The sequence below is a fragment of the Monodelphis domestica genome, chromosome 6, assembly GCF_027887165.1.
Source record: "Monodelphis domestica isolate mMonDom1 chromosome 6, mMonDom1.pri, whole genome shotgun sequence".
Classification (NCBI taxonomy): Eukaryota; Metazoa; Chordata; class Mammalia; order Didelphimorphia; family Didelphidae; genus Monodelphis; species Monodelphis domestica.
In genome coordinates, this window is record NC_077232.1 from 75194918 (window position 1) to 75208542 (window position 13625).

Here is a 13625-nt window from a genome sequence, read left to right on the forward strand (position 1 = left end):
GCAAATCAAAACAACTCTGAGGTATCACCTCACACCTAGCAGATTGGCTAACATGACAGCAAAAGAAAGTAATGAATGCTGGAGGGGATGCGGCAAAGTAGGAACACTAATTCATTGCTGGTGGAGTTGTGAATTGATCCAACCATTCTGGAGGGCAATCTGGAACTATGCCCAAAGGGCGATAAAAGACTGGCTACCCTTTGATCCAGCTATAGCACTGCTGGGCTTGTACCCCAAAGAGATAATAAGGAAAAAGACTTGTACAAGAATATTCATAGCTGCGCTCTTTGTGGTGGCCAAAAATTGGAAAATGAGGGGATGCCCTTCGGTTGGGGAATGGCTGAACAAATTGTGGTATATGTTGGTGATGGAATACTATTGTGCTCAAAGGAATAACAAAGTGGAGGAATTCCACGGAGACTGGAACAACCTCCAGGAAGTGATGCAGAGCGAAAGGAGCAGAACCAGGAAAACATTGTACACAGAGACTGATACACTGTGGTACAATCGAACATAATGGACTTTGCCATTAGTGTCAATACAACGTTCCTGAACATTCTGCAGGATCTAGGAGAAAAAACACTATCCACAAGCAGAGGACAAATTGTGGGAGTAAAAATACTGAAGATACACAACTGCTTTACTACAGGGGTGGGAGAGACATGAATGAGGAGAGACTTTAAATGAACACTCTAATGCAAATACCAACAACATGGAAATGGGTTCGAAACAAGGACACATGTGATACTCAGTGGAATCGAACGTCGGCTATGGGAGGAGTAGTTGGGGGGGGGGGGGGAAGAAAATGATCTTTGTTTCCAAGGAATAATGTTTGAAATTGACCAAATAAAATAATGTCTAAAAGGAAAAAAATAAAGAAAGAAGTACCCAAGTCCCCAAAATTCACAATAGTCTAGTTAATTACAATAGCAAACAAACCCACTCTCATATTTCAAATAAGTTGCTGTATGACAAAAAATAAACCCTATGAACTGAAAAAAAAAAAAAGAACTGATCCCTCAATATCTCTTTTGTCTATACTTGTTTTAGTTCAGTAGTTCTTTCAATCTTTTTTTTCAGGATGCTGTACCTACTTTTTCATAGATCATTGGAGACTTTGAACCCAGGGGTGGTAGTTAACTGATGGACATGACTTTAATCTATAGTTTGGACAGCTTAATTATGCCTTTGCATAATGTCAGATGCATAATCTGACTTAATTGGGCTTCTTGATAAGTTTTCTGTTAACTTGCTTTTTTTTTCATTTTGTTACTTGTTTTTGAAAGGCTACTTCTTATAAGCTTCTCCCATCTTTCTTCCAAAATTTTTACAAAAAAAATTTATATTCTGTATCTGACCATATGGCAATAAGATCTTGCACTTGTTAGCATGGAAAATTTCAAGGCTCTTTTTCTCTCCTCATTGAGGTGATCTGCTAACATTGGTTAAAAAACATCTGGGAAAGGTGATAAGTATATGACCTTTGCTTATGCATTTTCTATTTTTTTGTTGTCCAAAGTGCCAGCCTGGAATTTCCACAACTGTTTGCCATATCTCTTTTCTTCTAATATGGTAATGATTTTCACATTTGCTCTAAAAGTCAACAATCTGACTGTATACAGCTGATCTGGAAATGAGTATGAAAATAGTAATCAATTATTTCCTATCTTTTAGGATATAATCAATATAATTTTTTACAATATTATTTTGTGCCTTCCGTTCTTTTATTTTTATCAAACTCTAACCTTCTGTATTAGGATTTATACTGGGTATTGATTCCAAGGCAGAAGAGTAGTAAGGACTTTTGAGAGTTAAGTGACTTGCCCAGGGTCACATAGCTAGGAATTATCTGAGGCCATATTTGAACCCAGGTCCTCTTGATTCCAGACCTACCACTGAACCACCTAGCTGCCTCTTCAGCCAACTTTTATTTGCCTCTTCAAGGTAATCCTGTGTGCCATGTTCCCACTTGGCTAACATAGCCTTTGGGTTTTTTTGTTTTGTTTTACTTTTTTTCTTAATAGTAAAATTGCTAAAACTGCTATGATTCTATTTCACTAGTATTAAGTCTAATAATAGATAATTGTTTTATAATAAATATGAATTATAAATTATAAAATCATATAATAATATGATGTTGTATATATCGTATATTATATAATATGTTGGTATATAATTATTTATATAGCTGCAGTGCAGCTATATGTAAAGCCAATCATGGAACCCAGCCAAGGTTCCCAGGATCATCTATAGTATACGCCAAGAAGCACACTCTAAGAGGAGAAATAAGGTTCCCTGGCACCTTCCATGGATGGCTGAGATATCTTCTTCACACTGTTCCGTGGAGACTAAAGGGTGAAGTAGTGAGACTGCCCAGATGACTCTCCCATTATGCTGAAAATATGGCGGCTACAGAGAATGGATTTGAAAGGAGGTTGGGAGTTCTTGGAGCAGTGTGATTAACCAGAAGCACAATTAATTAATTAAATTCAGGCAGCCAGCCCATTCTTCAAAACACCCACAGATATAAAGGTAAGGGATTTTTTAATCATGTGGTCCATTATTTTAAAGCATTAAATTTTTCCTAATCTAGAATATTATGATTCACTGAAAGGGATCCCCAGCTCTGCTTTAGTCTATGTAACTTTGGTCTAGGTCTCAGTTTCCTCCTCTGTAAAAGGAAATTGAATTAGATTATTGTCAAAGTTGTATTATAATTTGACCTCTAAAATATAAAGGCCATAGAATGGAAGTCAATTAGGAAATGATTTCTTGACAATATAGAAAGAAAGAAAATGTTGTTCATTTGGACCAGCCAGCTGTAAGTCAAAAAACCTTTAGGATTAACAGCTCCCATTCCCCAGTCTTCCCTCAGTGTCATGGATGGACCCCTGGTTCTCACTGGGTCACAAAACTAGATTGGAGGGTACCAGGAACTGGATGATGTGGATTTGGCCAGAGTCATAAAGAGAACACCACCAGGGAATTTTGGAAGCTTCTATCATACACAGCGCTCAAGGGGCAGGGGGATTCTCAAACACATGGCTACTCTAAAACACAGTGGAACAAACAAGCTCATCACTACATGGTCAGGGCATGGCCAGGTAGTTACAACTTACCTTTCTAATCTTGGAAAAGCAGCTGACAAGAAGAAGACAAAACAAAAGAACAAAACATTGGCATATTTGATTTCTTGTTGCTGATTAAAGGAGTATAAAAGACTAAAAGCTCATTGTGAGAAGCACTGCTTGTCCTGGAATGGGATCTAAAAATCCCTGGATTGCAGTCTTTGTTCTATTCCTTACTGTGTGATCTTGGGCAAGTCACATTCCCTCACTGAGCTTCAGGTTCCCCATCTGTAAAATGGAGATAACAATACTTTTGTTCCCTGCTTCATTTCACAAAGTAAAGCGACTTGGACAAAGTAAAACGTCCAGGAAACACAGGTTAATGTGTGACATAAAGAAGAAAGGTCAAGAACGGGGACTTCCAATGGCAGCACTTAACTTGGATCATAGAAACAAACAGAAATCTCTGTAATGACTCCTGGAAAACCACTCCCTAAGGAGCAGAGTCCTTGAAGGCTTACCAATAAGACCAAAGGGCTTCTGAACTTCTTAAAATAAGGTTTCTTCCCTGAGAAGCAGATTCTATATTAGTGAAGTTTCTTGCTGAGTAAATGAATCCAAGAAAACAGGTATGAAAGAACAATTACACTTCTTCTTGTACAATGGATCAAAACCTGCTTCCCTGTAATGTCCACGCAAAGGTGCTAGTTCTTCCTTCTAAATCTGCATAAAACATGGCTAATATAGAAATGGGTTTTGTATGACTTCATGCATACAATGGGTACCATGTTGTTTGCCTTTTCAATGAATAGGGGAGGGGTAGGAAGGAGGGAAAGCTCAAAAATAAAAAATAAAAATAATTTTATAATAATAAACATATATTTATATTATATATATAATATTTATATTATGTATAATATAAAATTATATTAAATAAATAATAAAAACTCAAAAATGAAAAATAAAAAAACTCAAAAATAAATGTTAAAAATAAATAGTGAGAGCAGATAGGTGATGTAGAAGATAGCGTGACAGCCTGGAGTGAGCAAGACCTGAGCTCGAATCCATCCTCAGATATTAGCTGAAAATCTGTGCAATGGGATTCTCTATGTGACGACCCTTAAAAAGGGCAGTCAAATCCTCCCTTCCACAAGTTTCTTCCCAGCTAAACACTTCTAGATCCTTCAACTTCCATACAAGTCACTTTCCTTTGCTACCTCAGTCACAGCTTCAGTTCTTTGCAGCTAAGTTTTCTCATTTGCAAAACTGGGACAACAATCCTTGCCTGGCCTTCCTCCTCTCAGAGCATTATGCAGGTTACATAAGTAGGGACTGTTTTTGGTCTTTCTTTGTACCCCCCAACACTTGGCACAGTGCCTCTCGCTTAGCCTTGATTTATGTGAGATAATGGATGGGAAAATGTCGAGATATAAAAATATTGAAAATGCTTGAAGTCATTAGAAGAAATCATCTGACTGGGGAAGAAGGGATCTCCAGAAGCTCCCCTGGACTGCCCCAGGGAGGAGCAGGGGCTGCCTCAGTTTCTAAAGCCCCAAGAGGCTGCTCTCTTCAGCCCTGGCCAGTGATGAGAGGTAAGAGAAGCAGTGGGGGTATCACTTTTTAGTGGGGAACATCCCCCCATTCTTCTAGAGATCTCACTCAATCCCAGTCTGCATCTTCATTCATACTGTTCTAACCCATCTGGAATCAGGAAGCAACAACATATGAGAATAAACTGGAATTAGTCAGAAGATCTGAGTTTAAGTCCTGGCTCCTAAACTTAGAGCATTTATGGACAAATCACTTCATCTCTTTGAGTCTAAGTTTCTTTATTTGTCAACAAAGAAGATGATAATAACAAGAGTTAGCATGTAAATAGCACTTGCAAAGCACTTTGCAAATGTTATCATTTTACCCTTAAGACAACTTGGTGTGAGCGGAGCTACTATTATCTCCATTTTATATACAGTTAAGGAAACTGAGGCAGACAGAGGTTAAGGGACACACAGCGAGTAAGAGTCTGAGGTAGGATTTGAATCCTGGGCTTTTCTGTCTCCGAGTCCATCATAGTGCCCACCTCACAGTACTGTTGTGAGGAAAAGTTCCCCATAAAAGTGAATCCTACCCACATGGGAGTTAATCTTGTTAATAAAGATGACTCTCTATTTCCATTCTGCCTCTCTTGCCATCCTTCACAGTCCAGCTCCACTTCCTATCCCTTCCTTGAAGCCTTCCTTGACTGCTCTGCCCTCAGTGTTAAGTCTCAGAATTGCCACAAGAGAATCTCAGCAGTCATCGAGTCCAAGAACTCCACCCAAGAGCTAACTGCCGAGCATGTGCCTGAAGACCTTCAGGGAGAGAGAACCAACCACCTCTCAGAGAAGCCCACTCCTCTACTGAACGGCTCTCATCAAAAAGCTTCTCCTTACAGCAAATCTACACCCGCCTCTTTGCCTCTTGCACTGGTTACCTCTCCTTTTGCCCTCCATTTCTACACAAAACAAGTCTAATTCTTCTTCCCTGTGACAGTCCTTCAAAGACATTCGCTCTTGTTTTTACCTCATCTTTTGTCTTAGAGTCACTACTGTATATTGGCTCCAAGGTGGAAGAGGGGTAAGAGCTAGGCAATGGGGGTTAAATGACTTGCCCAGTCATACATCTAAGAAGTATCTCAGGCTGGATTTGAACCTAGGAACTCTTGTCTCCAAGCTTGGCTCTTGATCCAGTGAGCCTCCTAGTTGCCCCCCCAAAGATATTCTTAAAGACAGCTCAGTGCATATTGCTCATCTCTATAATTTATCCTTCTGTCAAAAAGTGAGTTTTTTTTTTTACTTTCTAAAATAAAATTTAAGAAATTTTGAATCTAAAAAAAAACAAACAAAAACTAAAGACAACTCACATCTTCTGTCTCTTTAGTCTCTCTTCTATCATGTCTTCTCTCCCCCTCAGACTTCAAAAAATCATGGTGTGGCACAATTTTTTTTAAACCCTTACTTTCTATCTTGGAATCAATACTGTGTATTGGTTCCAAGGCAGAAGAGTAGTAAGGGCTAGGCAATGGGGGTCAAGTGACTTGCCCAGGGTCACACAGCTGGGAAATATCTGAGGCCAGAATTGAACCCAGGACCTCCCATCTCTAGGCCTGGCTCTAAATCCACTGAGCTACCCAGCAGCCCCTGTGGCACAATTTCCTTTTTCTTTCTTTTTTTTTAACCCTTACCTTCCATCTTGTAGTCAATACTGTGTATTGGCTCCAAGGCAGATGTAAATCTTGAAATTTCTCAGACTTGTGAATGTTAAAAATTTCCCCATTGAAAAGGGTTCGAGTCAAGAACACATGTGATAACCAGTGGAATCATGCGTCGGCTATGGGAGAGGGAAAGGTGGGGGGGGGGAGGGGAGGAAAAGAAAACGATCTTTGTTTCCAGTGAATAATGTATGAAAACGACCAAATAAAATAATATTAAAATTAAAAAAAAAAATTTCCCCATTGGGGAATTCTCCATTGGAACAATTCCCTACTGGGAACATTGCCCATTTGGAAAGTGAGAACTCTACTTGGATCAGAAATGGGAAGACCTCTACTCCACCCTACTTAAGACTGCTTTAGGGGAGAAAACTCCTTGCTAAACAATGAAAGTACTTAAACCCATACTTATAATGAGGCAAAAAGTTCTTTAAGCCATGCCTATTTTTAGAATTTATACAATAGGGTGCTAAGTACCTATTAAAGGTCAGGCAACTTGTAAACTTGCAAGGAGCAAAGAGGTGAAAACTTACTCAGAGCTTTCCTGATGTGAATTACTCAGAAGTTTTAGTCTACCCAGAAAAGGTGAGAGCAAGATGTGAATTAAGAAGGTGATAACAAAATGTGAATTAAGAATGGTCTGTCCTTTGAAAAACGTCTACTGTGATTGGTGGATGTAAGAATTTAGGGGAGGTGACAAAGGAGAAAATGCCCTATATAAGGAGATGAGAAATCTGAGTAGGAAGTCAGTCAGCTGGGAAAGGCTGAATTGAAGGAGGCAGCTGGCCAAGGCTGCCTTGAAGGGTCTCTCTCTCTCTCTCTCTCTCTCTCTCTCTCTCTCTCTCTCTGGGACATTGGACACATTCAGATTCAGGCATTGAGCTGGTGGAGTCAGCTGAGATGGAGCTGGCCTGGTGTCACTAGAATCCTTGCTTAGACAGATCTTGTGGTAAGTGATTAAAGACTGACTGATCTTTCTCTCTTAAGACTCAGGTCTAGGCCATGTTGGCTTAAGGCCCTTCATACTTATTTCCTTTCTTACTCTCTCTCTCTTTCTTTAATTCCTCATTGTATTATTAATTAAAATCTCTATAAAACCCAGTTGACTTGGGTATATTTATAATTGGGAATATTTCCCTGGCAACCACCTTATATTTGATTTAAAACCAAGACACTATAGTGAAACATATTTTCTGTGGTCATAATTTACTCACCCACTCTTATATCTACTACAATTTATATCTTCCACTATTTTACTCACTACAGTTTACAACCTCAACCATTTTAACTCTTACAGTTTATGTCTCCAACTCTTTTAAATGCCACACAGAAGAGTGGTAAGGGCTAGGCAATGGAGGTTAAGTGACTTGCCCAGGGTCACACAGCTGGGAAGTATCTGAAGCCAGATTTTAACCTAGGACCAGCTCTCAATCCACTGAGCCACCCAGCTGTCCCCCACCCCTACCCTATGGCACAATTCCAACAGAGAAGGTCACCCTCCTTTTGAGGGGGGCTTTGGTTGGTCAATGCACTTCTTAAAAAGTTACTCCTTCCCCTTGACCCTGGGGGCAAGTCACTTAACCCTGATTGCCTCACTCTTATTGCTCTTCTGACTTAGAATTGATGTGTGACACAGAAGGTAGGGGTTGAAATAGATAGATAGATAGATAGATAGATAGATAGATAGATAGATGAATAAATAAATGAACAAACAAACAAATAAATAAATAAATGAAATGAAATAAAGTGTCCTGCCTGGCTCTGAACACAACACTCCAGATACTGACCAACCAGAGCAGAATACCCTGGGGCAATAGTCTCTCTCAGTGTATTAGAATCAATACAGGTTCCAGGGCAGAAGAAAGGTAAGGGCTAGGTAACAGGATTACACAGCTAGGAAATGCCTGAGTCCACATATGGATGCAGGACCTCCTATCTCTAGGCTTGGCTGTCTATCCACTGAGCCACTTAGCTGCCCCTCACACTGATCTCTTTTCTTCCTCAGTAGTGCCTTCACTATTGCATTTATTCTCTCCTGGGCTGATTTTCCCTAAAGAAATTGAAGCCACGGAATCCAATCTATTTTTTCTCTGGACCCTCTGAAATCCACTCTCCCAAAACTCCAGTGTGCATGTCAGGCCATGACCAATTTTCCTCTCTCTTTTTTCCATCACAAATACTATAAAAGATAGGGTCACTTTCCCCAGATTCCCATTATTTCTACCCCAGAAACTTTTCCCCTTGTTGGTGAATATTCAGGTCCTGAACATAGTTCTCATCACTGGTTCCTCCCCCTTTGAAGGTTAAAATGATTATCTGACAAGCTAGAAAATTATTAGCTGCTCTGCTTTGGGCAGAGAAAGCTACAACAAAAGACAAGATAAGGGAAGTCCTCCATTGGTACCAGCTAACACCCTCATTCGCTAAGCTTACCATCTCTTTCCTGAATTCATCTATTTCCTCATTCTGTAGGGGCACTCTGTGGTTTACTCGAATGACAATACCGCTTCTATTTCTGGTGGCAGGGACTTTCACCCAAATGCTCTCCTCTCCACCCTGCTTCCTGTTCTAGTTCCTGGATTTCTACACACAAACAGGTCTTCTTCAAACGCAATGCCAGTCACCAAAACCCTCTTTTTGCAGAAACTATTCCTTTGAAAGAGGCGCACACTTCCAACTGGAAAGGCCAATCCATGAGGTCAAATCTGCTCCCTTGCAATAGGATCTCGAGTTTGCTTTGTTTGTTTTGTATGGACCTCCGATGCCGTCATTTTTCTCACTTTGATTCTTCCTTGGATTTTGTCTATTGTGAATTTACTAAACATCCCTTGCTACTGCTACTGCTATTCTTACACAGCTATGCTCTGTGGCTATTTAGCTCAGGAAACTGCCTATCTATGCAGGCAGTTTCCTCCCACTCTCTAGGAAGGCTGAAGGCATACTCAATTTTATTGGCTCAGAAGTGCCACCTGTTGGCCGGCTATGAGGGTACTCGGGAGCCCTTCAAGGCCATCAGGGCATGGGCCAATGGATGGAGGAGAGAGGAACAGGACAATTCACTGCAGAACAGACAAATATCCAAGAGACAGTATTTCTACCTCTGAGAAGGGACCGAGAAGGTCTCTAAACTCTAAGTCATGTTCTTGATATATTTTTGTAACCTCCTCTTCCACCAACATGTAGATTCATTCATACCCTTGAGCCTTGGCTCATCCTCTTCCTCCCTCTTTCTTTTTCCTCCCCTTCAAGACCTAGCATAAAATACCTCCTCCTCCAAGAAGTCTTCCCTGACCCGTGGTATCTTAATCCACAATCATTACTTTCTGCACCAGTTGGTTAGTTCACAAGGCACATACACACACACACACACACACATATATATATATATATATATATATATATTATAATTATATATGTCATATTATCTATATTATGTATATAACATATAGTTGTGAGTTAACTTTTCATATATATTACAATCTTGACTCAGAAAGAAGATTGGAAAACAACAACAAAAAAGAAAGAAGATTGGCTAACTAGGGACGTAAGATGATAATCTAGAAAGAACCTTGGATTTGGAGTCAGGAGACTCAGACCCCAATCTCAACTTGTTACATAGCTCTTAGGATATCACTTTCCCCTCTCTAGGCCTTAGTTTGTTCTTCTTGTTCAAAATAAATATTTATTACGCACCTGCTCTGCATAGGACACTGTGCTACGTGCAGGGAATATAAAGATTAAAAAGATGACTCAGACCTTGGCCTCAAGGAATTTCCACTCTACTAGAGAATCCATGTCCAATCCTTGGTGCCTGGTAATGATGGGGGACAAAAGAGAGATCCAAACAAACTGTTCTAGGAAAATCTGAGAGGGGAAGAGAACAACTTTGGATGGGAAGGGAGAAGGAAATTGGGCAAGACTTCTTAGAAGACTAGCACCTGAGCTGAGCCTTGGAGGGAAGGAAGATTTCTGAAAGAGAGCCCTGAGGAGGTCATCCTACCAGGGATGGGGATGACCTATGAATGCCCAGAGCTGAAAAATGGCATGCAGGATGTGGTTTGGTTGGAATGTGAGTTCATATAGGTGAAAAATATAAGATAAATTTGGAAAAGGAGGTTAACACCAGACTGTCAATAGCCTTAAATGTCAGGCAAAGAAAGGAGTTTATATTTTGTCTTCTAGGAAATCAAAAGCCAATCAAAGTTTTTAGACAGACTGCATTAGAACTGGATGATCTCTAGGGTCCCTTCCCCAACTCAGACATTCCACTATTCTTAGAAAGAACAGTGCCTTTCTCTCCTCTGCATTCCTCACAGTGTCTACCAGGGAACAGTAAATACAGGCTAACTGACTTGAGTGAACCTGGTTCTATGGTACCAGTGTCTTCCATCAGATGGCTAATCACTGGGTAGAATTTTGCCATCGATAAGGTCACCTCACATCTGAATAGCACATCATGATTTTCGAGGCTCATTTTTTCATTCAAATTTACAAATAATTTATAAATAAATTATATTATGACCTTGGACTACAATGAACCCATGACTTGGCTTTCTGAATTTTGGTCCCTGTTTATCCAAAAATGGTGACATTCCAATGCTTCCTGTTCTCTTTCTGACCTCTTCCTTTCCTGTCTCATGTCCAGCTACTTGCATAGGGAAGTGGGGGAATTTAGTAGAAAAACAAAACAAAACAAAACAAAACAAAACAAAACAGGGGCTTTGGAGTCTGAGGATCTCAGTTCAAAGTCCAGCTCTGCTGCCAAATCCTGTTAACTTGAGGAAGTCATCAGCTCTCTGGGGCTATGGGGGTGCAGGTACCTTACTCACCATCACTTCAGGCATCACAATTCCCATCAGCTGTTTGTCCTGGACCATTGTATCCTTAATGAGCATATATATTCTCTCTGCCTCCGAAAAACAGGAGATGTCAAGTACAACAGCCCCTGAAATAAAAACAACTTGCTTTTATGCCTAACTAGAGACTCGAGTAAAATCAGCCCCCCAAAAAAACCCATAAGTCAATTAGGGGAGAAAAGGGAGGAATCTAAGAGCTTTACAAGGAGGTCAACCAGCACCTATCATTGGAGGAAAAAGCCACACAGAGACTTAACCTTTTAAGTGAATCTGGAATTGAAGAACCTGGGTTCAAATTCCTGCTCTACTATGAGACCTTGGATGATTCCCTTCTTCTCTCTTGGCCACAGTTTCTTCCTCTGTAAAATGTTGGGAATGAGCGCTAGGTTCCTTATGATATTGACACTTCAGAGGGTCCACCAATGTCAGTACAATGCCCCCGCAGGAACCCATGTGAAAGTCCGTAATTCTGACCTAAAGTCCCGGCCAGCACTAAATCCTACAAAATCTCTCTATCAGCAGTTTTCCAGAAGAGATGCATATCCCCAAAAAGGGCCCAAGAAGAGAATGGCTGGTGGGATTCTGAGAACACTAGAAATTAAACAGAGTGGTGACAGGACTAGGATAGGATGTCGTGCAATAATTAATGGAAGCAGCTGAAGCTATTTAAGCTCAGAGAAGAAAAGCCTTGTTAGGAGGAGGGAGTGCGGCAAGAATGAGTGTGCTCTTCTGGTTTGCTTCCTTCAGATTCTCTGCCCCTCTTCTATCTCACTTTCTTTTCTTTCTCTAAAAAAAAAAATCCCTGTCTTCTGTCTTGGCATCAGCTCTAAGACAGAGGAGCAGCAAGGGCTAGACAACTGGGTTTAAATGACTTGTCCAGGGTCACCCAGATCCAGCGTGCTCTACCTGCTGCCCTCATTTTCTTTGATTCAAAAATCACTCTCCAGTGGAAGACAGCTTTGCCTTGCTAGCATCGGCTCGGATCTCTATTGCTGTGATCATTTAGATAATCTCAGCTAAATAAGACCTCCCTTAAAAGTATCTGAAGGTCAGCCTATCAGGGAGAGTTGGAATTAGATTTGTTTTGCTTGAACCCAGACAAGAAACCGAGGGATGATGGAGGGAAGCTATAGCAAGATAGATATTGGCTTAATCCAGGGTTTCCTCAAAGTCTTGGTATAGTCTTAACCTTCTATTGCTTGAAAGTGATTAAATATTATAATAAAATATGTTAATATGTAATATATTAACATAAATATATTTAAGCTATTAAAACTTTAAACTGCACTAAGACTATGGGGGTATAAAATATTCAATAGCATAAAAGTGATTAACTATTAAAATTATATATAATTGATATTAATATAGAATTTAAGCTAAATATAAAATACACAGATAACATTTATGTGATATAAACAAATTAAAATATATGGTGCTAGTTATCAGAGCTTAAAACTGCATTGGGGAACAGTATTTCCTAATAATAAGAAAACATTTCCTAATAATCCATTTGGAATCAGTGGGCTCCCATAGGAGGGTGACAAGTTCCCCACGATTAGAAATTTAAGTAGCCGCTGGATGGTGACTTGTCAGAAATGCCGTAGAGGGGAGGTTCACGCAGGGCAGATTGAATGTGAGACTTCTGGGCTTCTCCTCCATTTCTAAGATTCAAATATCACAGGAGCCAGAAGGGACCTTTTCTAGAACATCTAGTCTAGGTTTTTAAACATAGGGTCTCTGAACTTATTTTTTTTAAACCCTTACCTTCTGCCTTGGAATCTATACTATTTCTCAGTGCCAAGGAAAGGAGTAGTAGAGATGGCTGGGCTAGTAGATGGGGTTAGGTGACTTGTCCAGGGTCACACAGCTATTAAGTGTCTGAGGTCTGATTTGAACTCAGGAAGACAAATCTCCCTGACTCCAGAAATAATGTTCTATCCACCGTCCTAGAGAGCAATTTGGAGATAGGCAACAACATTGTTTGACAATGTATCTCCCTGTCTATTTTCTATTCCTATTCTTTAAGAAAAGTTTCAGATACAAATCTGAAAGTGAATACATTTAATATCCCAAATAATTTTTACCAGCCACTTTGAATTCATGCTGTTTCCCTCGGGGACAGAACAAGCCAGAAAGATTTATAAATTATTCAAGGTGGAGCCTAGAAGAAGAAGAATAACTCTTTACATCTCATCTTAATGAGTAAAGTCATCCATCTCACCAGGGGAGCACAAGAGAACTTACTAGCTGACATTTATAGAGTGCTTTCTGATTTGCAAAGTGATCTCCCTTGACCCTTATCACAAAACTATGAGAGAAGGAGTAAAAGTACTATTCCCATTTTACAGCGGACAAAATTGAGGCTAAAAAGGTTAGAGAGGCTTTCTGATGTTAGCTGTCATGCAAAAGAGATTAGATTTTTCTGGTCCCCCAGTCCAGGGTTCTTTGCAACAT

At 40.0% G+C, this 13625-nt stretch overlaps 1 protein-coding gene across 1 annotated transcript in view; it reads right to left on the reverse strand.

Moving 5' to 3' along the window:
- Window positions 1–13625, reverse strand: part of DGKQ (diacylglycerol kinase theta) — a 116629-nt gene that overhangs the window by 29914 nt on the left and 73090 nt on the right. Inside the window, exon 15 of the mRNA XM_056802275.1 lies at window positions 11145–11260. Coding sequence (XP_056658253.1) covers window positions 11145–11260 — 116 coding nt within the window. The remainder of the gene's footprint in view (window positions 1–11144; window positions 11261–13625) is intronic.